The 27420-nt window shown below is 38.7% G+C and overlaps 1 protein-coding gene across 1 annotated transcript; it reads left to right on the top strand.

Annotated features, from left to right (window-relative positions):
- Positions 1-21587: 21587 nt before the first annotated feature.
- On the top strand, positions 21588-23207 carry MKRN3 (makorin ring finger protein 3). The gene has a single exon (XM_046648716.1). The coding sequence runs from the start codon at positions 21588-21590 to the stop codon at positions 23076-23078; it is 1491 nt and encodes a 496-aa protein (XP_046504672.1). The 3' UTR covers positions 23079-23207.
- Positions 23208-27420: the final 4213 nt, after the last annotated feature.

Raw genomic sequence — 27420 nt, 5'->3', positions numbered from 1 at the left:
ACAGTGAAAAAACCTATAATAGATAAACAAAAAAGAAAGAGAAAAGAATCAAAGCAAATCACTAGAAAGAATTATCAAATAACAAAGGGAAAGAGCAAGAGAGGAATAGAGGAATGAAACAACTGCAAAATAGAAAACAGCTAACAAAGTAGCAACACCTAGTCCTCAGCTATCAATAGTACTTTAAATATATATGGATTAAACTCCCCAATCAAGAAGCATAGAGTAGCTGAATGGATAATGAAACAAGATCCAGGGATATATTGTCTACAAGATAATGACTCTATATTTAAGGTCACACATAGCCTGAAAGCAAAGGCATGGAAAGTGATATTCCATGCAAATAGTAACCAAAAGAAAGCAGAGGTGACTATACTGATATCAGGTGTGAAAATTAAAAAACAGAAACTTCATGTAAAATGGAGTCAGGAGGCCACAAGGGGGAGCTCTCACATACCACGAGGAGGGCAGAGCCCAATAAGGGGAACAAAAACTTTCTCTTCTTGCCCAGCAAGAGCTCAACCAATGGAAGATTGTCACAAGCCAATAAAAAGCTGCTATACTTTGAACTCTCAATTCCTCCAATAAATTTGTTGTTCACAATAGCCCTCCCAACTTCCTCTTTCCCTCTTCAAGAGAGTTTCTCCTTCCCTTGATGCTGGGAACTCACACATGGCTCACGATGGTGGCAGGTCCTGAACTGCAATACTTTGGTGGTGCAAAATAAATCAGTTTTCCCCGAAAAATAGCTAGCTATCTATTTGTTTAAGGTCAACACAGACAAAATAGAGTTTAAGTCAGAAATTATCACTAGATACAAAGAATATCATTACATAATGATAAAAGAGTCAATTCAGCAGGAAGATATAACAGTGGTAAATATATCTATGTGGCCAGCGTCAGAACACCTAAATATACAAAGCCAACATTGAAAGAACTGAAAAGAAAGTGTTAGGGCTTTGTTAAAACAAACTTTGTTTGGTAAAGGTAGCTGCTAATTGTTGGGTGGCTTTTAATATTGGATCTTGTTGGGCTAGAATGGTAGCACCTATTCCTACGCCTGCAAATCCAGTGGTGATAACCATTCCCAACAGGATGGGGATAAAAATGGTCCTTTTGGTATGTGAGTGTGATGTCTACAGTGGAGAGGTGTCAGGAGGGTAAAGAGTGGATGGAATATTAAAAGTAAATATAGTGCAATAATAGAGGTCATGTCATCTCCATGGATACCATTTGGGCTTAGCAGGGTCAAGGGGACTTCTTCCTGGCCCCTTGAGTCAGGTCCACAATAGAACCCAGATGAGGCAATATTTATCATTAAAGGGCAATGAGTGTACTGGATGAGGTCCAGGCTTTGTGTTTGAGTGTAGCTGGTAGCCTTTAGAAATTACCACCTTTGCGTGTGAGTTATTTTGATGCTTATTAATGAGGTGCCCTGTTTGGTGTTGTGGAGAGATTTAGCACAAAGAGCTGATTACTAGGAAGAGCTGTGAGATAGACAGTGACATGGGGATCTCGCCCTATGTAGTGACAGATCCAACATTGTTTTACGTTCAAGGACTGAGCTGCTCTCTTGGAGGTTTGTATAAATATATTTGTTGTGTCTGATCTGGCCCACTTGGTTGTGGTGTCTTGCAGGGTCGAGGCATACACAAGGAGGGGCTTTTAGATAAGATATGTAAGGGAGTGGAGATAGCAATTTCAGGTATGGAGGGGGTGCCAGTGGTGGCGGTGGGAGAGGGGAGAGGATCTATTGTGGATATATCAGGCAGAAGGCAAAAACTGTAATCTAGTACATTGACACTGAATACAGAAGCAAAAGGTCCCTGACCATGGGGTCCAGACAGGTCAAGCTAGGGGTGGCTTATTGTAGCTACAGTGAGTTAGAATACATTCTTTAACTTGTCAAAAAGTTGAAAACATGTCTAGTGCTGCCAGGCAGTATGGAGGGGAACTACTCACAATTTTGCATCATTTTGATAGAGGCAGAGTTCAAAGAGCAAGCAGTTAGCTATTTTAGAAAAATAGTACTTTATAGGGTCTCAGGGTCAATTGACTGGAGGCATTTTTGCAATTCCATCTTGAGGTTGACAGTTACCACAATTATTTTCCTCTTGGTGCAGAGGCAATCTGGGAGGTTAAAGTCCCAATGTCCAGCAAGGTTGGGGAGTGTTGTTTCCCTCTGCCCATCTCTTGGATTGTGTCATTGCCATCTGAGATCTAGTCATCTCCAACATTGAGCTCCTGGCCTGGAGTGACATCACCTGAGTAGTTGGTGTGCTCAGGGGTGGGAAAGGTCAGCCAGGGGAACGGTGGCCTTCCCAGGTAAAGACTCATGAAGGATGAGTGGGTGACTGGTGTTAAATTCTCAGCATACATTCATACACATACATAAACACACAGACAGATGCAAACAGAGATCTTATAGCTTTCATTCTAAAATTTTAGTCAGAATCTGGCAACATAGTGATACAAACTCACTGGTTTATCTCCAACTTATATTTTTATCTGAATTGTGTTTCCGACAAAAATAGGACAAATTGAGGTTACCTACTCAATAAGAGATAATGCCTTTTTAATGCTTGTGGAGAAGACTTTTTAAGGTTTTATTTTGCCCTGAGGCATAATCATAGAGAATCTTACAGAAGCTGTGGACTACTTTTTATGCTGAAGAGACACCTAGCACCTGTCTTGATGCCTCCAAAGTGCATCTGAGTGGATTAAATATTCAGTCTATTTCCAATTGGTTTTATTTTTCCTTTTTAGCTTCTGGTAGTTGCTTTTGGGGGATCCTGAGTCCCCTGAGAGCCCCTCATGGAAGCAGGGGCCCAATAGTTCAAGTGACTAAGGTGCTGGAGTAGGAAAGGAAAGGTCTGGCAGAGGTGGACTTAGGGATGGAGGAGGTAGAAGTTTGAAGGGGGAAATATCAGAGGATTCAAGGGAACTAATATGGGAGGATGGAAAGTTGTCAGAAGAGGAAGGAAGAGTGGAGGTGATGGTAAGGGATAGGGCTTAGAGGTGCCAATTTGGGGAGCTCTTAAGTTTTCCAAAAGGGTCACCGATATTCCGAATTATCCTCTCAAAATCATGCCAACAAGTTGGAGGTAGACAGAGTTGGTGCAGCATGAAGTCAGCAAGGCTGCAAGAAGGGAGGTTCAGTTGACTAAGAGGTTCCTCTGGGAGACACAGGATCAAACAGAGCAGATAGGCCTCACTAAGAGCCAAGAAAAGATATTTTCAGCCCAAGATTTGGGGAGGGGATTTCCACTCAAAACAAAAATGCCAGGAAAATCTTTCATCCCAGGAAGTCAGGGAGTCATGCCTACTCAAGAAGAACTTACCAGCCCAGAGGTAAGGGACAGAAGCTTCCAGCCCAGTAGGAAGCTTTCTAAAGAAATCTGGGAGTGTAGCTCAGCTTCAGAGAGCATATTGGAATTATCATGCTTTGATGGACTGTCAGCAGATCACTGGCTCAGGAATTGGACTCATCAGTGGATCTCTGATCAATCAGCCATGAGTCTAGATATAGGCTTCACAGGTGTACACTTGGGGTCCTGGGTGACAGTAGTAGGGAGTGGGTTCCAAGGATTAATCTGATCCTATCTGAGTTGTGGGCACCATAACAGTTAAATAAAAATTATTTATCACTCTCATTAAAGACAGTATGGCAGCTTTTACTAAAGGGGATACTGCAATGGAGTTTTGTAGTAAGGGAGAGAGATTGCACTGAATTCCAAATCCCACAAGGACAAGCGGGTATTTATATCCAAAGAGCAGGTCAGGGGTCAGTGGATGGGAAATTACTAAAAGGAAACATCAGAGCATAGGGATATTCTTGTTAGACTGGCTCAATAGAATTCTTACTTAAAGTAGGCCAGAGTGATAAGATATCAAGGGTAGAGGTTGAGGAATGTGATCAGATACCAAGAGTGGTCAGTCACCAAGGTGAGAGGTTTTCACTAGACTGACTTTTCACTACTCTTGCTCAAACCAGATTCCACAAGGACAGAGGGAAGCCTAGGGGTGGGCCTAGTTGAGCAGAGGGCTTAGAGAGTCTGATTAAACTTTAGTCAAAGGGCATTCCTGTCATGGGCAAACAGTTTAGTTGTCTTTTGATGCCTTTTTAAGGCATAAAATTCAAGTTCTCATTAAAAAGTTTAAAAAGTACCAACTGATGGATTGTGATTTTATTGTTAACACAAGTTCAATTGCCTTTGCATTTGTCTTACTAACTAATATCTTTTAAAGTGTATTTAAATGTTAGTGTGTTTGGGTCATGCTAGACATACTTCTTCCCCTTTAGGCAGGTTTGATCTGCATTTTCACTGCTATGTTAGACTATAGGCTGATTTACTTATTCTTATTGGTATATGTGTGTGACAGGCATTTGTGCAAATCTTCATTTTACCTTGAAAATTCTGCTTCAACAGCTGCCTGAAAACACAGAAATGCTGAAAATATTTATTGGTGCAAAATAAAATGTGCATAAATAAAGAGCTTTTCTTGGGGCTGGTGGATATGAGCAGAGTTTATAGGAATTCATTTGTTATCATTTTTCAGATTTAACCTGGTGTCAAAATGAGCTTTTCCTTTCCTGTTTTTACTCAGCAATGGGAATGTGCCCCTTGAATAATATAAGGCAGTTTCAAAAGACAATATCTAAATATTTTTAGAACAACTTTTAAATTTCCTCCTATTAGACTAATGTAATCCCAGAGTAAATTCATTGTTTACAATTATTTTAATTTCTAGCACGGCCCCTATTACAATTTTTTCTTAATATTCTCAATTCATGTCTTAAGATAAAGCCTACTCTGCTGTATCCTAGTGTCCCATGAGGCCATTAAGAAAAAAGAGATTGAGAGGCTGGCCCAGTGGCGCAGCAGTTAAGCACACATGTTCCACTTTGGCAGTCCAGTTAGGATCCCGGTTGCAGACATGGCACCGCTTGACAAGCCATGCTGTGGTAGGTGTCCCACGTATAAAGTAGAAGAAGATGGGTTTGGATGTTAGCTCAGGGCCAGTCTTCCTCAGCAAAAAGAGGAGGATTGGCAGCAGATGTTAGCTCAGGGCAAATCTTCATTAAAAAAATAAAGAGAAAAGAGATTGAAACACCACATATTCATGGTCTTGTCACAAAAGGGATTTGTTGACAAAAGAAATCATACAGTTCCGATTTTTTTTCAATTGTCCGTGACATTTTCTTTAAGTTTCAATTGTCCGTGACATTTAACTGAACGCAACACTCCCCAAACAGCAGTGAACATGAGTGAAAAACGTGTCTGTGAAGATATGTGCCTGACCTGGAAGAAGCCAACAACCAGAGAGGCCACCTCTACAAGTTGAGGGCCTCAGTATACTATACTGCAAGGAACTGATTCAGCCGACAAACTGAATGATCTTGGAAGAGGCCCCTGAGCTCCAGATGAGAACATAAGCTGGTCAGCACCTTGGCTGGAGTCTTGCTTTTCTGGTGAGGAAGATTGGCCTTGAGCTAACATCTGTGCCAATCTTCCTCTATTTTGTATGTGGGACATTGCTGCAACATAGCTTGATGAGTGGTGTGTAGGTCCATGCCTGGGATCAGAACCAGCAAATCCCAGGCCGTCTGAAGCAGATCACATGAACTTAACCAGTATACCTCTGGACTGGCCAGAGTCTTGTAAGACCCTGAGGAGAGAACAATCAAGGCATCTTTGGACTCTTGACCAAATAAACTGCAAGATAATAAATTTATGTTGAGTTTTTAAAAAATAGAATCAAAGACTTTATTATGCACCCCAATAAAAGATTAAACATTTAAATAAATATTTTAAAACAGGACAGTTCAAGTGACTTATTAGCAAATGAAAAGCATACTCAACATGTATACTAATTTGGAATATGCAAAAACGAAACCACAAGACACAACTACACTCCTTCCAGACAGGCTAAAATTTTAAGAAAAACTGACATCAAGTATTGACTCACATGTGTTCACGGCAAATATGAAGTTATGTCAATGTCTAAGGTACACCTTTGCTATGACCCCAGAAATCCCAACCATATTTTATGCCTAACATGAGTACATATATATCTACATGAAGATATAACATTAGAAGTGTTCATGGGATATTTTTGGAATCATAATAAAACTGAAAAAAAAATCCAAATGGCCATCAACAGCAGTTTGGATTATTTTAACATATAATGTGTTTGTTCAATAGAATATTATACAGCAATGAAATGTAACATAAGCAATTCTTAAATTCAACAAAATTGATTAATATTAGAGACACTGGTGACATGTCCTCAATGTCCCCCTTATGCCCCCATGTATAAGATATTGAAAAGCAGACACAACTAATATACAGTGATTGGGCATGTGCATGGAATAATAGTGGTTATAGGTGGCTTTCAGTGACCTGCATGGAGGAGAAATTGATGATGGCATTTTTTAATATATTTATCTAATTAGCATATATCCTTACGTATTATATTTAAAATTGATCATGTTGCCTTCAAACGCTATGCAGTTTCCTGTATGTCTGTTACATGTTAATAAATAAGAAAAGATTGATTAACTGGAAAAACTGCTATATAGAAAAAACTCCCAAAAGGAACAATATGGGGTAATTTTATCTTCGTCTTCCTTTTATTTAGTTTAATTTTATCTTCGTCTTCCTTTTATTTAGTTTGGAGTTTGTGATGGTTAATTTTATGTGTCAACTTGGCTGGTCCATGATGTACAAATCTTTGGTCAAACAATATTCTACTGTTTCTTTGATGGAGTTCTTTTGGATAAGATTAATATTTAAATTGATAGACTGATCAATGCAGATGACTCTCCTAAATATGGTGGGCCTCATCCAATCAGTTGAAGGCCTTAATAGAACAAGGACTGACTTCCCCTAAGCAAGAAGGAATTCTGCCAGCAACTGCCTTTGGACTTGAATGGCAACTCTTCTCTAGGTCTCCTACCTGCAAGCCTACCAGAAAACCACATCGAATTTTTGGACTTGCCTATTCTCCGCAATCACATGAGTTACCTTCTTAAAATACATCTCTTGATAGACAGATAGACAGATGACGATAGATAGATGGATACATACATACATATATACATACATATCCTATTTTTGTTTCTCTGGCGAATCTTAATATAGAGTCCTTAGAATTTAGCATCTGAACTTTCTCCTTGATTTTCTTATTTCCCCATAGGTAACCAACTGAGTTGAAGCAGCTAAAATACTGGCCCCTGCCTCTGATCTAGTATATCTCCTCTAAAGTAATAGCCAACCATGTACATATGTCAGGTATCAACACACGGAAAAGGGAAAGTATTGCAGAAACCTCCCATAAAACATTTATAATAGGTAGATGCTATGGACTAAGTTGTGTCACCCATTCAAAATGCATATGTTGAAGCCCTAGCCCCCAAAGGGATTGCATTTGGAGATAGGGCCTATAAGCAGATAATTAAGGATAAATGAGGTCATAAGTGAGAGGCCCTTATAAGAAGGGTATGACCCTTACATCTTCATAAGAAAAGAACGCCAGAGGGCTCTTGCTCTCTTTCTCTGCCATGTAAGGACACAGCAAAAAAAGGTGGCTGTCTTTAAGAGAGCCTCACCAGAATCTAAATCAACTGGCACGTTGATCTTGGACTCCTCAGACTCCAGAACTGTCAGAAAATAAATGTCTCATGTTTAAGACACTAGTCTATGTTATCTTATTATGGCAGTCTGATCAAAATAATACAGATTTTGGTCTTGAGAAATGGGGTGCTGTTGAAAAAAAGGCCTAAAAATGTGGAAGCAGCTTTGGAACAGGCTAATGGGTAGAGGTTATAAGCATTTTGAGGTTCATGCTAGAAATAAGGACTTTAAAGGCAATTCTGATGAGGTCTCAGATGACTAACATGATATTGGAAACTGAAGGAAAGGCTATCCTTGTTACAAAGTAACAAAGAAATTGGCTGAACTGTATTCTAATATTTTGTGGCAGGTAGATCTTGCAAGCAATGAAATCAAATATTTTGCTGAGGATATTTCTAATCAAAGTGTTGAGGAAGTGGCTTGGTTCTTCCTGACGGCTTAAAGTAAAATGCAAAAGAAGATAGATGAATTGAAGAAGGAATTGCTAAGCAAAAGCAACTAGAATTTGAAGATTTGAAAAATTCTCAGCCTATCCATACTGCAAAAATTGAGAAAGCTTGTTCTGAAGAGAACAGGAAGGGGGTAGCTGAACAACCATTTGATAAAGATATTGTGGGTACAACTCATTGACTTAATCAGACATTTCAGGAGAAATCAAGGATAGAGATAGGATTATACAAACAGAGACACCGCCAGTTTCAAATAAGTGGAAGAGAGAAAGCAGGTTGGAATAAAAGAAGGCTGTTGGATTTCTTGGATTCTACAAGATAGGACCAGAGAGCTATTTACCTGTGAACATGCATTATCCTTCAAGAAAGGGAAAGAATGATACTGAAGGGAATTCAGAGACCATCAAGGCTAATACCTCAGTTTCTATAGGCCAGATGGCTGGCAGAACCCAGGGTGTGACCCTGGACCAGCAGAGCCCTGTGGGCAGGGTCATTACAGAGAACCAAAGGGGTGGGGCATCTCCATAGAGAAGTAGGGATGATGCTGCCACCCCTGTGGCATTCTGGTGATTGTGGAGACCGAAGTGAGTCCAAAATCTGATGGAGTAGGCTAGTAGGCTGGAGACTCAGGAAAGAGTTGCAGCTCAAGTCCAAAGACAGTTTACTGGCAGAATTTGTTACTGCCTAAGGGAGGTCATCTGCCCACGACAAGACATGCCAATTGTTGAGGGGCAAGAAGGTAGGAGAGAAAGGTTTTAAAACAGCTTGCTAGCCAGGGGGAATATGGCTGATTAATGTCCGAAAGAACAATTTTACTGAACAAACACTACAGGCCACTTATATAGTGTGCAGATCTCCAGGGGTGTGTGTGTGTGTGTGTGTGTGTGTGTGTGTGTGTGTGTGTGTGTGTTGGGGGCATCTGATCTTCGGGTGGAACAGAATCTGGTCTTAGTTCCTGATAATCTTTTGTTTTACTAGGTATGCATCAGAGACCAGAGCAACACCCTATACCTATACCCAGATCTTTCAGCTGTCCTTGATGACGGCTATCAGCATAGACTCTCTGTCTGGGAGTCACCACATCCCTAAGGAACTCAAAAGAACAAAGTTATCAACTTATCGCAGTTGAGAGGGGCCATAAAATCTACAGAGCATGTACATCTCCTGGAGGGTGCATATCCAGCTTGGTTAATCAGAGGTCATTCAAAGTTACAATATGATTTTTCTACAGAATGGCTTCCCTTATATCAACCTTGTGCTGAGCTGGTATCAAATTCCTTCTTGCTTGGGGGATGTCAGAATGGAACCAAAGAAGTTTGTTCTCCAGCCTTAATATCTAATGGAGTTTGCCTTGCTAGATCTTGGACTTTTTTGGGAAGTATAATCCCTTTCTTCCTTCTAATTTCTCCCTTTTGGAATGAGGATGTCTGATCTGCCTTTGTATTTTGGAAGCACATAACTTATCTAGTTTCACAGATTCACAGCTGGAGAGAAATTTAACTCAGGATCAATCATACTTTCATTCTCATCCCTACCTGATTTAGATAATATTTAGATAAGACTTTGGACTTTAGACTTTAGAGTTAATGCTCCAATGAGACCTTTGTGGCTGTTGGGATGCAATGAAAGTACTGCAAGCAATGAGTTCATGACTTTGGGGAGCCGAAGGAAGGATGCTATGGATTGAATTATGTCCCCTCAAAATTCATATGTTGAAGCCCTAACCCCCAATGACTGTATTTGGAGATAGAACCTATAAGGAGACAGTTAGGCTTAAATGAATTCACAGGGTGGGGCCCTGATCCAATAGGATTAATGTCTTTATAAGAGGAGACACCAAACAGCTGACTCTCTCTCTCTCTCCACAATGTGAAGATCAATGGTGTATGCAAGCCAGGAAGAGAAACTAATCAGAAACAGGAATGGTCAGCAACTGGATCTTGAAATACCCAGCCTCCAGGACTGTGAGACTTAATGTGTGTTGTTTAAGCCACCCTGTCTATGGTATTTTGTTAAGGCAGCCCAAGCCGACTAATATAGCAGAAAAATAATAGCACATCTCCACCTTGTATGTGAGGATACATCAACAAGCTACAATAATACAACCCCTGCATTTGAGAATCTCATGCGGCATATATGTTTGTGTTTAAAGCCAGAAAGTGAGACTTCGGTCGTTATTTCTTGGATTGATATTAGTTATCTTCTAAAAACTTAATTGTTTTACATTTCAGGTTGATATCTGGCAATAACATTTTATGTATTAGATAAAGATCAAGTTTCTTTTTCTTTCTTTTTTTTTTTCTTGAGGAAGATTAGCCCTGAGCTAACTGCTTCCAATCCTCCTCTTTTTGCTGAGGAACACTGGTCCTGAGCTAACATCCATGCCCATCTTCCTCTACTTTATACGTGGGACGCCTACCACAGCATGGCGTGCCAAGTGGTGCCATGTCTGCACCCCGGATGTGAACCTGCGAACCCCAGGCCGCCAAGGCACAACGGGCACACTTAACTGCTGCACTACCGGGCCAGCCCCTCTTTTACTTTTTTAAGTTAGTTATCCAATTAACTAAACACCATTTATTGAAAAAACTATCTTCAGTATTATAAAGTGCAATATTTGATATGAATCAAATATCCTTGTATGGGGATCTATATCTGAACTCTCTACTTTATTCAGATTTTCTCTCTCTGATTGCGCAAATATGCATTTTCTTAATTATGGCAGCTTTGAAATGCATTTTGATATCTAGTAAAGGTAATTCTTCCAACTTTGATTTTCTCCTTCAAAGGCTACTTGAAGATATTTGGTTATTAGTATTTACATATGCATTTTGGATTCACCCTTTCAAGTTATACACACATACAATCATTTTGATTGAATTTTTAATTAATCCATAGATCAAATTTCCAAATATTGATCTCCTTAAAATATTGAGTCTCCCACTCTTTTATCATGGAATATACCTGAATTTATCTAGGACTTCCCAAATTTATCTCAATGCTAGCTAACGGATTTCTATGTATATATTTTTAGAATCATTCCTAGAATATTTAAAATATCACCATGCACTTTTAATTTTATAAGTTGTTAAATTTCATTTCTAACTGTTCATTATAGAAATGTAAATATACAATCGACCTTTGTATACTGACTATTTATCTAGCCCCTTTGCTAAATTTATTAATTCTAATAATTCCACAGAAGATTCTTTTGGATTCTCTATTTTTTGCTGTTAATAACTTATTTAAACTATAATACATTTTATTTCTTTTATGTGCCTTATTGCACTAAGACCTGGAGTAAAAATTTAAATATAAATGATGGTTAATGGCACTGCAGGCTTGGTCTTTGTCTTGGATGAAAAGCATTCTACATTTCAAAATTAAATATGACATTTACCTAAAGTTTTTAAGGAAACTGTTTATCAGTTAGGGAAATTATTTTCTATCCTAGTGTCCTAAGAGTTGTACCATAAATGTATATAGCATTAACATAAAAAATATATGGATTTTTCCTCAAAAAACAAAAGCCCAGGACCAGACGGCTTCCTTGAAGAATTCTACCAAACACTCAAAGAGGATGTAATACCTATCCTTCTCAGGCTATTACAAAAAATTAGAGAAGATGGAACACTTCGTAACATTCTATGAGGCAAACATCACAGTGACACCAAAGTCTGACAGAGACAACACAAAAACAGTAAAATTACAGGCCAATATCGCTGATAAAAATAGACACAAAAGTCCTCAACAAAATATTGGCAACTCGGATACAGCAATACATCAAAAAGATCATATATCATGATCAAGTAGGATTTATACCAGGGACACAGGGATGGTTCCACATCTCCAAATCAATCAATGTGATACACCACATTAAGAAAATGAGGAATAAAAACCACATGATCATCTAATAGATGCAGAGAAAGCATGTGACAAGATCCAACACCCCTTTATGATAACAACTCTTAACAAAATGGGGATAGAAGGAAAGTACTTCAACATAATAAAGGCCATATATGACAAACCCACAGCCAACATTACACTCAATGGGGAAAAACTGAATGCCATCCACCTGAGAACAGGAACAAGACAAGGATGCCCGCTATCACCACTTTTATTCAACATTGTACTGGAGGTTTTGGCTAGAGCAATTAGGCAAGAAAAAGGAATAAAAGTGATCCAAATAAGAAACGAAGAAGGGAAACTCTCATTGTTTGCAGATGACATGATTTTATATATAGAAAACCCTAAAGAATCCATTGGAAAACTATTAGAAATAGTCAACAACTACAGTAAAGCTGCAGGGTACAAAATCAACGTACAAAAATCAGTTGCATTTCTACACTCTAATAACGAACTAACAGAGAGAGAACTCAAGAATGCAATCCAATTTACAATCGCAACAAAAACAATAAAATATCTAGGAATAAAATTAACCAAGGAGATGAAAGACCTGTACAATGAAAACTATAAGACAGAAATATACAGAAACTATAAGACAGAACTATAAGACAGAAAACTATAAGAAAGAAATCAATGATGATATAAAGAAATGGAAAGATATTCCATGCAAATAGATTAGAAGAATGAACATAGTTATAATGCTCATACTACCCAAAGCAATACGCAGATTTAATGCAATCTCAATCAGAATACCAATGACATTCTTCATGAACATAGAACAAAAAATCCTAAAATTCATATGGTGCAACAAAAGACCATGAATGGCCAAAGGAATCCTGAGAAAAAACAACAAAGCTGGAGGCATCACAATCCCTGACTTCAAAATGTACTACAAAGCTATAGTAATCAAAAGAGCATGGTACTGGTACGAAAACAGACCCATAGGTCAATGGAACTAAACTGAAAGCACAGAAACAAAACCACACATCTACACACAGCTAGTCTTCGACAAAGGTGCTAAGAACATACAATGGAGATAAGATAGTCTCTTCAATAAATGGTATTAGGAAAACTGGACAGCCACATGCAAAGGAATGAAAGTAGACCATTATCTTAAGCTATACACAAAAATAAACTCAAAATGGATCAAAAACTTGAAACTAAGACTTGAAACAAAAAACTCCTGGAAGAAAATATATGTAGTGCACTCTTTGACATCGATCTCCAAAGGATCTTTTCGAATACTATGTCTTCTCAGACTAGGGAAACAAAAGAAACAATAAACAAGTGAGACTGCATCAGACTAAAGAGCTTCTGCAAGGCAAAGGAAACCCGGATCAAAACAAATCTTTGGCTATCTATCCAAAGAACTTGAACTCAACAATTCAAAGTAATCTATGTACCCCTATGTTCATTGCAGCATTATTCACAATAGCCAAGACATGGAAGCCATCCAAGTGCCCATAGACCGATGAATGCATAAAGAAGATGTGAGATAGATATATATACAATGGGATACTACTCAGCCATAAAAAAGACAAAAATCATCCCATTTGCAACAACATGGATGGACCTGGAGGCTATTGTATTAAGTGCAATAAGCCAGCCAGAGAGAGACAAATACCATATGATTTCACTCAAATTTGGAAGATAAACACACAGACACAGAGAACAGTTCAGTGGTAACTGGGGGAAGGGAGCTTGGTGTTGGACACACAGGGTGAAGGGAAGCACTTACATGGTGACTGACAAATAATAATGTACAAGTGAAATTTCCCAATGTTGTAAACTATTATGAACTCAATAAAAAAAATCTGGACTTTTGAGAGTGTCTTATTTTTCTTTAATATATTAATGTAATTATTTACACTAACTGTTTTCTTTTTTTCATTATTCTTGCAAACATCTTTATTACATGTATTTTAAAATACTTTCTGCATGCATTATTGAGTAGATATAACTTTATTTCAGCGATATAACTGTTCTCAATGCAGCACGCAAGTAGCATTCTTAGAAACATCTTTGGTACAAGTGTTCTCAAACATTTCTCTACATCCATCTCAGAATGGGTGTCACTTACATTTACTAATATAACACTGCTCTTAATGCAGCATGCAAATAGCACTGTTAGAAACATCTTAATTAAAATAGTTTGCAACACAAACCTACCTGCATTATAGAATGGGTATAAATTCCATACACTAATATAACACAGTTCTCAACACAGTTTGCAAGTAGCATCTTAAAAACATTTTTATTACAAGTGTTCTTAAAAACTTCTCTACATGTGTTACAAAACGGTTACAATTTCTTTCAGTGATATAACACTATTTTATTCTGTCTTTGTTTTCTTTTTGAGGAAGATTAGCTCTGAGCTAACTACTGCCAATCCTCCCCTTTTTGCTGAGGGATACTGGCCCTGAGCTAACATCCATGCCCATCTTCCTCTACTTTATACATGGGAAGCCGACCACAGCATGGCTTCCATGCCAACCGGTGCCATGTCTACACCCGGGATCCGAACCGGGGAACCCCGCGCCACCAAGAAGCGGGACATGCAAACGTAACTGCTGCGCCACTGGGCCGGCCCTGATATAACACTATTTTAAATGCTGCTACTAATTAGTGTTCTGAGAAACATCTTTGTGTGTGTGTGTATGTATGTGCATGTAGGAGATAGCTCTTTCCTTTTTTTATTTATTTACTTTTTATTGAGATAAACTTGATATATGCCATTATATTAGTTTCAGGTGTACAAGATAATGATTCAACATTTGTAAATATATTGCAAAATGATCACCACAATAAGTCTAGTTAACATCCATTATCTTACATAGTTAAAAAATTTTTCTTGCGATGAGAAATTTTAGGCTCTACTCTCTTGGCAAGTTTCAAATATACAATACAGTGTTATTAACTATAGTCACCATGCTGCACATTATATCTTCAGGACTTACTTATTTTGTAACTGGAAGTTTGTACCTTTTGACTGCTACACCTATTTTCCCACCTTCCACCCCCAGCTCTGGCAACTACTAACTTGTTCTCAATATCTATTGAGTTCCACTTTTTAAAAATTTATTTTCAAGTATTGACATTACCTGGAATCATGAGAATTAACCCTTCTTTGTTGCTATGTATTATCCTTCTATAGGACTTTGGATTTCATTTTTCATTAAGCAGCATCAAAATTTATGAGCAGCATGTACCCATAATGTCCCTTCTTACATGTTTAATAGAACTTGTTTTGAATATAATTAGGCCTAGAGTTTTCTTCTTAAGAAGGTTTTTAATTACAATTAATTTCTTTTAATAGCTAGAAGGCTATTCATATTTCCCATTTACTTTCATTTTACTTTTGATAATTTGTGTTTTCTAGGAAGTTAGCCATTTCAACTACATTTTCATATTTAATGGCCTAAAGTTTTTCATGATATCTTCTTATGATCTCCTTAAAGTACAGATGAACAGTAGAGATATTACTGTTTTTCATTCCTGATATTGGTTAGTTGAGAAATCTCCATTATTTTCAATGAAGTACACCAGAGGTTTATCCACAGCATTAATCCTATTAAAGAGCCAACATCAGGCTATTCTCCTTGTAATAGACTTGTTTCGTTTGATTAATTTCTGTTCTTATTTTTTGTTATTTCCTTCCATATATTTTCTTTTGGTTATATTTGTTGCCATTTATTATAATTACCAAAATTAAATGAGTGTATTAGAAAAAATCAGACCTTCTCATTTTCTGATACATTCACTTCAAGCTATAAAATTTCCTCTGAGAAGAATTGCTTTCCATCCGGCACACAAACTTTTATATAAGCACTTTCATTATTAATCAAATCATATTTTCTGGCTTACTTCGTGATTTTTCTTTGACCTGTGAGTTATTTAGAAATACACTTATTAATATCCCAATAAAGAAATTGTCTTCTAGTTATATTTTGTCATTCATTTCTGGCTCAATTTCAGTCTAGGGTCAGAGAACATATTCTGAATTATTTCAATCCTTTGAAATTACTGAGACATTTTTAGGGCCAATATGCTATAAATTATCATAGGGGTCTGATGTGTGATTTTCACAGACTAGATTTGGTAGATGTGATGTTTTTATACACATCAATTAGATCAATAGTTCTAATCATGTGTCAAAGTCTCTGTAACTTTCCTGGATTTTTCCCCCTTATTCAAGAAATCACATTCCTGCCCTCTAGTGGTCAGAAATATTAATGCACGTTCTAATTTTCCATGTGGGAGAACATCATCTGGTCAGTTAGGTAGGGTTGTTCACAACTCTCTTTAAGAACCCCCTAAACATTTTGTAGGAAGAAAAGAACAGGGGAAAGAATACAGAAAATTATATGAGTATTTTTATATTTTAAAAATTGAAAAGCACTACTTCTCCAAGGAACCAGATTCAGATTAATTCTGCCCTTTTTTCCCTGTGTCCACAGCATGCAGGTCTGAGTGTGCACATGGCACAGCATCTATGTCATCTTCCTAAAGGGTAAAGAGACAATAGGAGTTCAACATTATTATGTGACATTCTCACCCCACCTCTATCTTCTTTTCATCTTTGTTTTTTCTATCTCCTGGAAATGAAGCTTCTTCCTTCGTTATGAATGTATTTAAGGCTATAAAATTTGCCTTTAAGCATAGTTGTAGGTGCATCCTAAATGTTTTAATATGTCATTCAATTGAAACTATTTTCTCATTTTCCTTGTGATTTCTTCTAAAACTCATAAGTTATTTAGATTATTTAACGTTCTCTCTTGGGTTTTGCCCCTTGATCTCTCACCCCATTAGCTGTTTTCTAAGTCCTTCAAGCATTTATTTCATGTATTTATCCAATTTTTGTCATTGTTCTGGATGGAAATATTAGCCTTATACAAGCTATTTAATATGGCTAGAATTTGGAATTTAAGTATGTTTTACATTTGTAACATACATCAATATGAATATCAATATGAATATTTTGCTAACTGCATGAAAGTACATAAAGTAGCTAAATTCTTGACACTTGTAGAAAAGCATCCAGAATATTTCTTGAAATTTTCAGTGTTTAATTACATATAGATAATTGTGTTATTTTTTATAATCAGAGCAATTTTTATGATACTATATTTGAATGGCTTTAGGATAATTTATACCCTTATTATACCTCTATTGAAATACGCATTTAGAAAGGCATTCTTAATTAACTTTTTTGTTATCTAGTTGTTCACTCACGGTGACCAGATGTGTATTCCTCAGAATAATGCACCTTCTCCCAGGATGAGCTAAAGGAGTCCTGTCCCATGAAGAAGCCCATGGCCATTACAAGTGATGAGGGGACAAAAAATACTGCATAAAGGTACCTACAACTTCTTTTTAATAAGATATTTAATTTTACCTTATTTTAAAGCTCAACTTATTTTCCAGCTTTATTGAGGTATAATTAATAAACAAAAACTGCACATAATTAATGCATAAAATTTGGTGAGTTTGGACTTCTGAACTAGAGTTGGAGAAAACCGTTTCTGTAAATTTAAAAATAAAAATCAGTTTTTCCATCAGTATGAGAAAATAAGTATTCTTTCACTGCCTCTTATGTGCAGGAACTTCCAGGGATCCTATAGACATATTACTGCTGTATCCAGAAGCATAAAACGGAGACTGTGCCTAGAGACTTTGGTCATAGGATGATTTGGGTGACTCTAAGCTACATAAGACATTTATGGAGCTCTCAAAGACTGTGCCTTGTAAGAGGCACTGTTCCAGTCATTTTATAAGAATACCATCTCCTAACACTCACAGCAAACCTGTGAGCTAATCACTATTGTTACTGTTATTATTAGTAGTATTATTCCCATCATTTACCAGATGAGGTAAAAGAAGATTCATTTGCCCAAGGTTAATTCTCAGCTGGAAAAGATAAAGTCCAGATTTGAACCCTTGATGCCTGATTCTAGAGGCTTGCTTTTAATACCCCCACACACACCAGTCATCCCTAAATGTTGGAGCTGAAGCAGATGTGTGTGGGGGAGGCAACTTCTTTGAAACAATTGTGTATCCTTTAAATACGGACAGATCAGCCACTTGGGACTGGGCACAGCAGGCCTGAGCTGTTTGGAATAAAAGACTGTGGCGCCTCCCAGCTCTTTTCTACCCATCCTACCCTCCACTTCTGAACTCGGCTCCTATCTTTCAGGCTTTTGTTACGCTGCCTGGACTGTGCATCAGCCCTGCAGTGGTGTAAACCACCTCTCCCCTTATTGCTCTGCACCCAATGACCTGAGTGCTTACTGCAGCCTGCTCAGGTAGAGTGTTGCTTTGATTCATTCCACTTGGACACCCAAATGCTGACCAGCCAGGAGATCCCGCACTGGCTTGTGTGTATAAGTTGGCCTCAGCCAGGTCTCAGCCCTAAAGTTTTTTGGAAAAGAGCGCTCAGCTAAGCCAAGTAACTGAAGAAGTAATTAGAGTGTCTTCTCAGAGACTGTGTGAAAACATCAGTGCTCAAAAAATTAAAAACAAACAAACAAAAAAACAGGACAAGAATACGAACTATGGCAGTCAGGCAAAATTGTCTGAGAATAGACATTTTACTGGGATCGGAAATATTTGCTCATTTCCCTCAAGATGCACTACCCAAGATTTCAAGTTATTGAATTTCATATGATATTTAAAATCATGAGGTACAATCTTAGTTTCTAACAGTGTATATGAAATATCACCACTGTAAAACTCTAAGATATAGTGCACTAGGAGATGGCAGGACATGAACATGATGGGGGTCACACAGGTGTGGATTTGATGGCAAACACTGCACCATGGCAGCAACATAGCCTTGGACAAGTTAGGAAATCTTCTCCCTTTCCTCCTGTTTGAGAAGATGAAATGATCAAATACCATATAGATCTTCACTGTCTAACACAATAGTTACTAGCCACATATGGTTATTTAAATTAATTTTGAAATATAAATTCAATTCATAAGTCACTCTAGCCACATTTCAATTGCTCGAGAGCTAAATGGGACTAGTGGCTACTGTGCTGCACAGCACAAATATAAAATCATCATAGAACATCCTATTGGACAATGCTGTTCTATAAAAACTAGATCAAACATAATTTAGACACAGTGCTGGCAAAATATTACTATTAAACAAATAATAGTCTTATATTCAAGATTCTTATATTTGTGAATCTGAGAAGAGCCCAGTATATGAGTTGAGTCAGACTCTGGAGAAAGTGGCATCCTTAGTACAAAGCTCAATAAGTATAAAATGGAGGAGAATTCAAAATCACCAAGATATCCTAGATTCCTGGTGGATAAGCAGCAACATTCTCAAATGATTATCAAGCCAGGAAAAGACAACCTTTTGAAAATTTTGAGCCTCCCACTGCTTGATCACAGTATTCCTCAATTTGTATATGTCTTCCTAAGTAAATATGATTTTAATTTTTAAAAGTTTAATTAGTTTAATTCCTAGCATAGTTAACTATTAATGTTATAAATGTTATGAATTTCAAACGTTTAAGTGACATTGATTATATATACATACATATATATATATATAAACTTATTTTGTATATTGCAGTCCTCTCCAAAGTCCTTGCCAAATGCACTTATGAAATCTAATGGTTTATCAGTAAATTATCCTCAATTTTCTGCCGTCTTCCATTAATAGTTCTTTTCCAATTCTAACTTCTTTTATTTCTTTGTTTGCCTCATTGTACTGTCTAGGACTTGCAACAATAAATATAGATCTTTTTGCCTTTTTATTTATTTCAAAGGGAAAGCTCCCAAAGCTTTAATTTAGGGAATTATTTTTAATTACAGATTTAATTTATCTAACATATCAATATTTATGTTTCCTATTTCTGCTCCTGTCATTTTTATTAATAGACATGTTTCCAGAAATATGACCATTTCACATAATTTTTCAAATTTAATGGCCTTTTTACCAACATCCTCTCATGATTTTTAATGTCTGTTATTAGCGTAGTTATACCACTTTTTAAATTTCTGATCTTGATTATTTGAGCCTTCTTCATGTTTTCTTGATAAACTGCACCACAATTTATCAGTTTCATAAATTATTTCAAAGGGTTTTGTTTGATTTATTCCCTTTACTTCATGCTTGTTTTTCTTTAATAATTTATTGCCTTTATTATTTGCTTCAATCTGATTCCTGTGCTACATTCAGACCTTCTCCCACTTTAAAATATAAATTTAGGCTATGAAATTCACTCTAAGAAACTCATTTTAGCAAACAAAATTCAGTAACATATAAAATGATGATACAGCATAACACAGAAAGATATATTCTTAGGAAAAAATGGTAAGTTAAATCTTTGGAAATCTATCAGTGCAAATAATCACATTAAGAGAATAAAAGAAAAAAATGATCATCTCTCAAAAAATGCAGTCAACTACATGAGAAAATTCAGTATACATTCACGGTTAGTACCCTTAGCAAAGTAGGACTATAATTTTTTTTTTTTTTTTACTAATCTAATAACATCTATCTGCAAAACAAAGAGCTCTCACACGTAGAGATTAAAAAGCACCATTTGTGAACAGAATTGTATAGAATATGTTATGAAAGGCTGGTCTGCCACAATTCCGTATGACGCTGGATTAAAGAAAGAAAGAAAGAAAGGGAAACAAAGGGCCAGTATGAGTTAAACCAGCAAGAGAAAATAAAAGCCAGGGTCACACAGGGGACAGTGGCTTATTAAGCCAGCATTAGGACTGGACAAAGTCTGCGGCTTCTGCACAGGAGGGGAGAGGTAGAAATTACAATAAACTAAAACCTCTGAAAGGTGCTAAAGCTGCCTCAGATCAGAAGTGTTCCCACTAAAACCTTGCTTACGAAAAAGGTTTCCAATGTAAGCCCATAAGAATTTCCAGAAAACAAAGACCAGAAAAAAATCACGCATTGTCGAGAAAACAAAACGAAAAAGCTTCCACAAGTGACAGTCATGAGACAAAAAAAAGAAAAAACGCGAACCACTTGATCCACACAGACAAAATAGACTGACAGAAAAATACTTTATAAAATTCACGTGTATAAAATACAAGATGAATTTTTAATCAAGGTTCGTGGAGGCAACGGTTATTTTTCAAAATAGACATATGTGAAAAAGAAATCAAATAAAATGTGTTTGAACGAACACTAGAAGAGATTAAATTAAAACCTCAAAGAATGTGATTACGTCCTCCAGCGGAGACGGCGGACATGGGGAAGAGGGACCAGCCGGCGTGCAGTGGTGCAGGGCAGAGGCTGGAGACGCGGGGCTGAGCATCCCCGCCCGATATGAACAAAGAAGGCTTCCGGTCAGACACCCATCGCAGCCGTACGGAACGTACACACTGTACGGACACCGTAGAGGACTGATGTTGTCCCCACAGGAAGTGTCCGCTGCGCCTGCCCAGAATAGGAAGTAGGAACACATAGTCACAGGAAGCAGACAGCAACGGGAAGGAAAATTGATGCACACTTCCCAAAGATGAACCCCGGGCAGCTAGTGCTCTCCGGGCCTCATGCCTGAAAGGAAGAGCCACCGGAGAAGTTCCGGTACCATCTGGGGCAGAAGAAGCTGCCATGGAAGAGCCTGCAGCTCCCTCTGAACCCTCTGGGGCAGCCAGGGCCCCTGTGGGTGCCGTGGCAGCAGGGGAGGGTGCAGCTGGGCCCAGTGTCCCCGTGCGCCCGGCCTCCCGGCAGCCTGTGGCTCCAAGCCCAGCCCTCCTCCGAACGTCACGTCGGAGGCCTGCCCAGGCCTCAGGGGGAGGGGCTGGGCCCAGCTGGCTGCCTAGCCGGAGCACCGGCAGCTGGACAAAGCAAATCACCTGCAGGTATTATCTGCATGGGATGTGCAAGGAGGGGGAGAACTGTCGCTACTCCCACGACCTCTCAGGCCAGCAGATGGCCAGGGAGAGCCGCAGTTCGTCGCCTCAGGCCTCTGCAGACCGAGGTGCCAGTACGGCTGCGCACGTTGAGACCCTGCCTCAGGAAGTAGCGGAAGCCCCCCCTGCTGCGTCCTCACGCTCCTTGCCTGTGATTGGCTCAGCTGCTGAAAGGGGTTTCTTTGAAGCGGCCAGATACAATGTAGGCCTGGAAGCTGCAGGAGGAGCAGGTGCAGAAGGCTGGGCAGATGCCGTTGAATTTGTTCCCGGGCAACCCTACTGGGGCCGCAGCACCTTTACTGTTCCCGAGGCTCATCTGCAGAGCCTAGTGACTGCGAGGGAGCAGATTGCTGTGGGCGTGGGGGAGCAGCTTTGCCGCGATGCTGCCATGGGGCGGTGCTTTCGTGGGGAGAGCTGTATGTTTCAACATGGAGAGATATGCGATATGTGTGGGCTGCAGGTCTTACACCCGGTGGATGCTGTCCAGAGGGAAGAGCACATAAGGGCCTGTGTTGAAGCACATGAGAAGGATATGGAACTCTCGTTTGCTGTGCAGCGCAGTATGGACAAAGTGTGTGGCATCTGCATGGAGGTTGTCTATGACAGAGTCAACCCCAGTGACCGCCGCTTTGGCATCCTCTCCAACTGCAACCATGCCTACTGTCTTAGGTGTATCCGCAGGTGGAGGAGTGCCAGACACTTTGGGAGCAGGCTGGTCAAATCCTGCCCACAGTGCAGGGTCACCTCCAACTTTGTCATACCCAGTGAGTTCTGGGTGGAGGAAGAAGAAGAGAAGCAGAAACTTATTCAGCAGTACAAGGAGGCAATGAGCAACAAGACCTGCAGGTATTTTGCTCAAAGTGGGGGTTTTTGCCCATTTGGAGAGAACTGCTTTTACAAGCATGCAGACCCTGAGGGCCTGGGAGAGGAGCCTGTGCAGGTGGGAGAGGGCAACATGCCCTTTAAACGCTGTAAAAAAGAGCTTGTCATGCTTCGGCTGGCCAATCTGTTGTTTAAGTGTTTTCTTTCAGTGGGAGACAATGAGCTCCCCTTCTTGGAGGACCAGTGGGACTTGCTTCATTATGAGCTAGAAAAAATATTTAAATTTGAGTCTGTAGCATTATGCTGTGGCATGTGGTCTAGTGTGCTGAGGCTCTGTCATCTGCTATTGCCTGTTTTCTGTTTATAGACACATCTGTCACCTACAGGAGCCGTTGAAGTCATTTCCATTGAGCATCCATCACTGTTTTCTTGCCCATCCTCATTTGTTTCCTGCTACGATTATGGTGTCTCACTGTGTTAAAAAGTAATAGAAAGTCCTTAATGTTATTGTTTGGTGAAACTAATATTACTGTCAGTTTATGGTTTATTTTGTCATCTCTGTTTTCAACAGGATTGACTCAGTTCTAGTCTAGTGTTTACAGAATTTCCACACTCATTTTGAAGTCCCTCAAGAATAAATGTGACAGGGTGAAGGGAGAAGTCTTAACTGAACAAGGAGCTTTTTGCTACTACAGCCTTAAGAAATGGACCCTGGCGGGGCCTTGTGGTGCAGCTGCTCATCTCTTGTTGTTTACATGTTGTTCCTTCCCTCATTCCCCTTAAAGTGCACTCTTTAACTTGTGGTTACCTTGTGGTTTTGTGTTTTGCTTGACCAGAACCAGGTGCATATGTTTACATGTTTTTATTCTGTTTAGCTTGATGTGAAATTATTTATATTTGGAAGCATATATTTAAGAATTATATATATAAAGAGAGAGATGCGTATAAACGTGTATAAAAGTTATGTATTTGAAAATATATATATAAAAGATATACACCATACTATGATATAATGTTTATGTAATAAAGTAAATACAGAGCTGAAAGCTGAAGGTCAAATGCTAGTAGGACTCACTGTTGTGTGTGTGTGAGGTGTGTGAATAATCTTTCTGTCCCTTTCACAGGCTTCAGTGTTTAGCATCTAATGAAAACAGCTATTCAAGTGGCTGTGGTCAAATGTGGCAGACACAGATCTTAAACGACTTACAAAGTATGATATTGGTAATTCCTATGATGGCATTAATAGCTCACTCTGCTATTATAAATACAGAAGTGTGTGTTCCTGTGCATTTTAGCACCATCTTATTATTTCTTATAACAGTACAATCCTGGACTCAGACACACAGTTCTTTGTATCCAATATTTTTTATTATCTATAGACATTCCAAACAAAGGATTTTGACAAAAATTTCAATGTATAAATGACAAGATTATAAAAGAGAAAACGAAATAATAAAAATATTGAAACCAGTCTGAATGCAACAATGGAAAAATTTAAAGTGGAATATAGAAAGGAATAAAACTAAATATCATAGTAATATGTAAAGTTTATAACACAAATACACCATAATTAAATGAAAAGTGTTTAAAAACTAAAAGCTAAACATTATCAGACCTGATTAAAATTAAAATGAAACTGTATGCTCTTTAACATACACATCTACAATATAAGAATACAGAAACATTAAAAATAAGAAGATGAAAAAATCAAACAGGTGCTTTGACCTTTTGTCATAGGCAAAGTTCATATTAAAGAAAAACACATTACTGAACATAAATAAGGATGGTATATAAACAAACTATAATTTACTGGGAAGAAAACTATTCCAATTTTGTGTTCATTTAATAACATAGCATCAGATACACACAGAATTGAGAGTAGAAAAATAGAAAATCTTAGTGGACAATTTTAATACATCTTTTCAGTAACTGAAGAAGCAAAGAAAGAAAGACTGTATGTTGAACAGCAAAATTTTAACGTTCTACCTTATTGATCAGTATAAAATGCTGTATGCATCAACTGCAGAATGCTCTTGGCTAAGATAGCTGAAAATATTGTGGGGGGCCGGAGTCCCGGGAAATTCAGACTGGCCTGACTATCCAACAAAGACAGGGCACATTTACAGGTTTTAGACCATTTACTAAGCACTCTCCAAAGCACCAATTTAATTCTCAGAACCACCTTATGAGGTATGTGGTATGATTTTTCTCATTATCCCAATGAGGTAAATAAGGTAGAGAGGTTAAATTACCTGCCCATGTAGCTATGACCCATATGTATAAACTAGTGGAAGAGTGAATGGAACTCAGGTAGTGTATTTCCAGAGCACAGGCACTATGCTGCCTCTTCACCCACATATGTGACCAGGAGTGGGTGGGCCAGCTGAATATAGCTACTGGAAGCACACGTGAAATCTTTAGGTTCAGCTAAGTGGGACGAAATGGGCACAAATAAGCTCCTACTAAATGTGGGAGGCTTGGGGCTTTAGCTGTGCCAGACTCAGTATTTCTTAGCCCACTGCTAAGGATATGCCATCTATATTTTACACTCCCTACCTTCTGATATGATTCCTGATTCTGTGGGTAACTATCTCAGCCTGTTTCACTAGATTCTTTACCATATTCTTTCCCTCTTGATTTCTCTTATTCAAAGAATTCACCAATTGGAGGCCATAGATGGCTGGCTATTACTGGCATGTAGGGTGAGTGATTCAAAATGAAATACAAACATTCTCCCACCTCCAAGGCTGCCCTAGTCATGCAGGGGACATAGGGCTTTGATGACCAACCAACCAAAGAACAGGACCAGATGAGGCACTCCAGAAGACGGTACTGATACCAAAGGCTCAGAAGATAAGCTCTGGGGCCATCCAGTGGTGGAGCAGTTAATTGGGCACCTTCTGCTTTGGTGGCCTGGGGTTCGCTGGTTCGGATCTCTGGTGTGGACACGGCACCGCTTGGCAAGCCATGCTGTGATAGGCATCCCACTATAAAGTAAAGGAATATAGGCACAGATGTGAGCTCAGGGCCAGTCTTCCTCAGCAAAAAGAGGAGGATTGGCAGCAAATGTTAGCTCAGGGTTAATCTTCCTCAAAAGAAAAAAAAAAAAAAAGAAAAGAAGCTCTGAGTAGTGACTTAGCTGTCAAGGAGGGGTTTTTAAGCCAAGCATGGGACACTTTGAAAACTATGTCCTAATATACAGTAACATTGTGACATAATCACTTTTTTGGGGGGGGGGTAAGATTAGCCCTGAGCTAACTACTGCCAATCCTCCTCTTTTTGCTGAGGAAGACTGGCCCTGAGCTAACATCCGTGCCCATCTTCCTCCACTTTATACGTGGGATGCCTACCACAGCATGGCTTTTTGCCAAGTGGTGCCATGTCCACACCCGGGATCCGAGGTGAATCCTGGGCCGCCGAAACAGAACGTGCACACTTAATCACTGAACCACCGGGCTGGCCCCTCTCATTTTTATTCAGATAGTATCTTTACCCAAACCATCATCATGAAGTTCAGGAGCTATAGTAGGGCCAGGGTTAGGAGAAGATAAAATGGTTTGGGCGACAGACAGAGGGTGATTAGAATCCTAACTCTGCCTTTTACCAGCCATGCAGTCTGGAGCAAGTCACTTAAATTTTCTACTCCTCAGTTTCTTTATATGAGAAATGGGTATAACACCACCTATTTTGTAGGGTTCTTGTGAGGATCAAATTTAAGCTGGACAAATAGCTTGCAACACAGGTGGTATTTTTAAAGTGGCATGTATAAAAAAAGAGATTAGTGTGTGTTAGTGGATCTGAGAAGAGCTGGCCCAGAATTAATACTCCGCCAATTTTTATTCATTGGGAATCTTTGCAACTTGTGTTTAGGTAACATTATTATTTTATGATTACTTTCATAGGAAGGGGGCTCATTACCTTTATTTTCATAATTTCAAAAAGACCAAGTAATTTTTTCAGCAAAAGTCATCCAGTTAAAAGTGTGCTATTCAATTGCTGAAAATATAGTAAATAACAAAAAAGATGTATTATTTGGATGCCTACATGAGGAAAATAAGAAATAAGATGATGTTTAAAAAAAATGGGATCCCCTATTCCCGCCTCAGATCATTCAGAAAGAATCAAATAACAGGGATGTCACAGCCATGAAGGCTGGACAAAGTCTTCCAGAGGCCTTCCCATGAGGACAGCTGGGCTATCCCTGTTGTAGTCAGGAACAAAGGAACACTTGCACACAAAAGTTTGTTCTGTGAATGAGTCAGTGTGTGCTGACCCCTTCTTAAAGGACTCAAGACTTAGCCTGGGAGTCAGTACAAAAGGTATCATTCTACCCACAGGAAAAATGCCTGGGTGAAGCAAGTCTGATTTTCTTGAGCTCCTGGTGTCTAAATTTGAGGGATGTACAGACTTAGCAATACGCTAAAAGTTTACTTGTTACTCTGACCTCTCTACGATGTAGAAACCACTTTGTCTTACGTGTTACTAAATCCATTTACTTAATTTCAATGAGTTAAAGGGAAACAGTCTCATTCCATAGTCAGTGCCCATGTGCTCTTCCATTTTGCACTTTTGTAAAATATCTTGGAGATGTGGTACTGTTTCCACAGCAGATGCTAAACTAAAACCTTGGTGTGGCGTGGAGTTGGGGTACAGATGGGAAAAGGGATGTTTGGAAAATAACCTAGCATTATGGCAAAGACTAAATTAAT

The sequence above is a fragment of the Equus quagga genome, chromosome 2 (genome assembly GCF_021613505.1).
Source record: "Equus quagga isolate Etosha38 chromosome 2, UCLA_HA_Equagga_1.0, whole genome shotgun sequence".
NCBI lineage: Eukaryota > Metazoa > Chordata > Mammalia > Perissodactyla > Equidae > Equus > Equus quagga.
The sequence above is the reverse complement of the archived record's forward strand: the minus strand, read 5'-3'. Positions and strand labels throughout refer to the sequence as shown.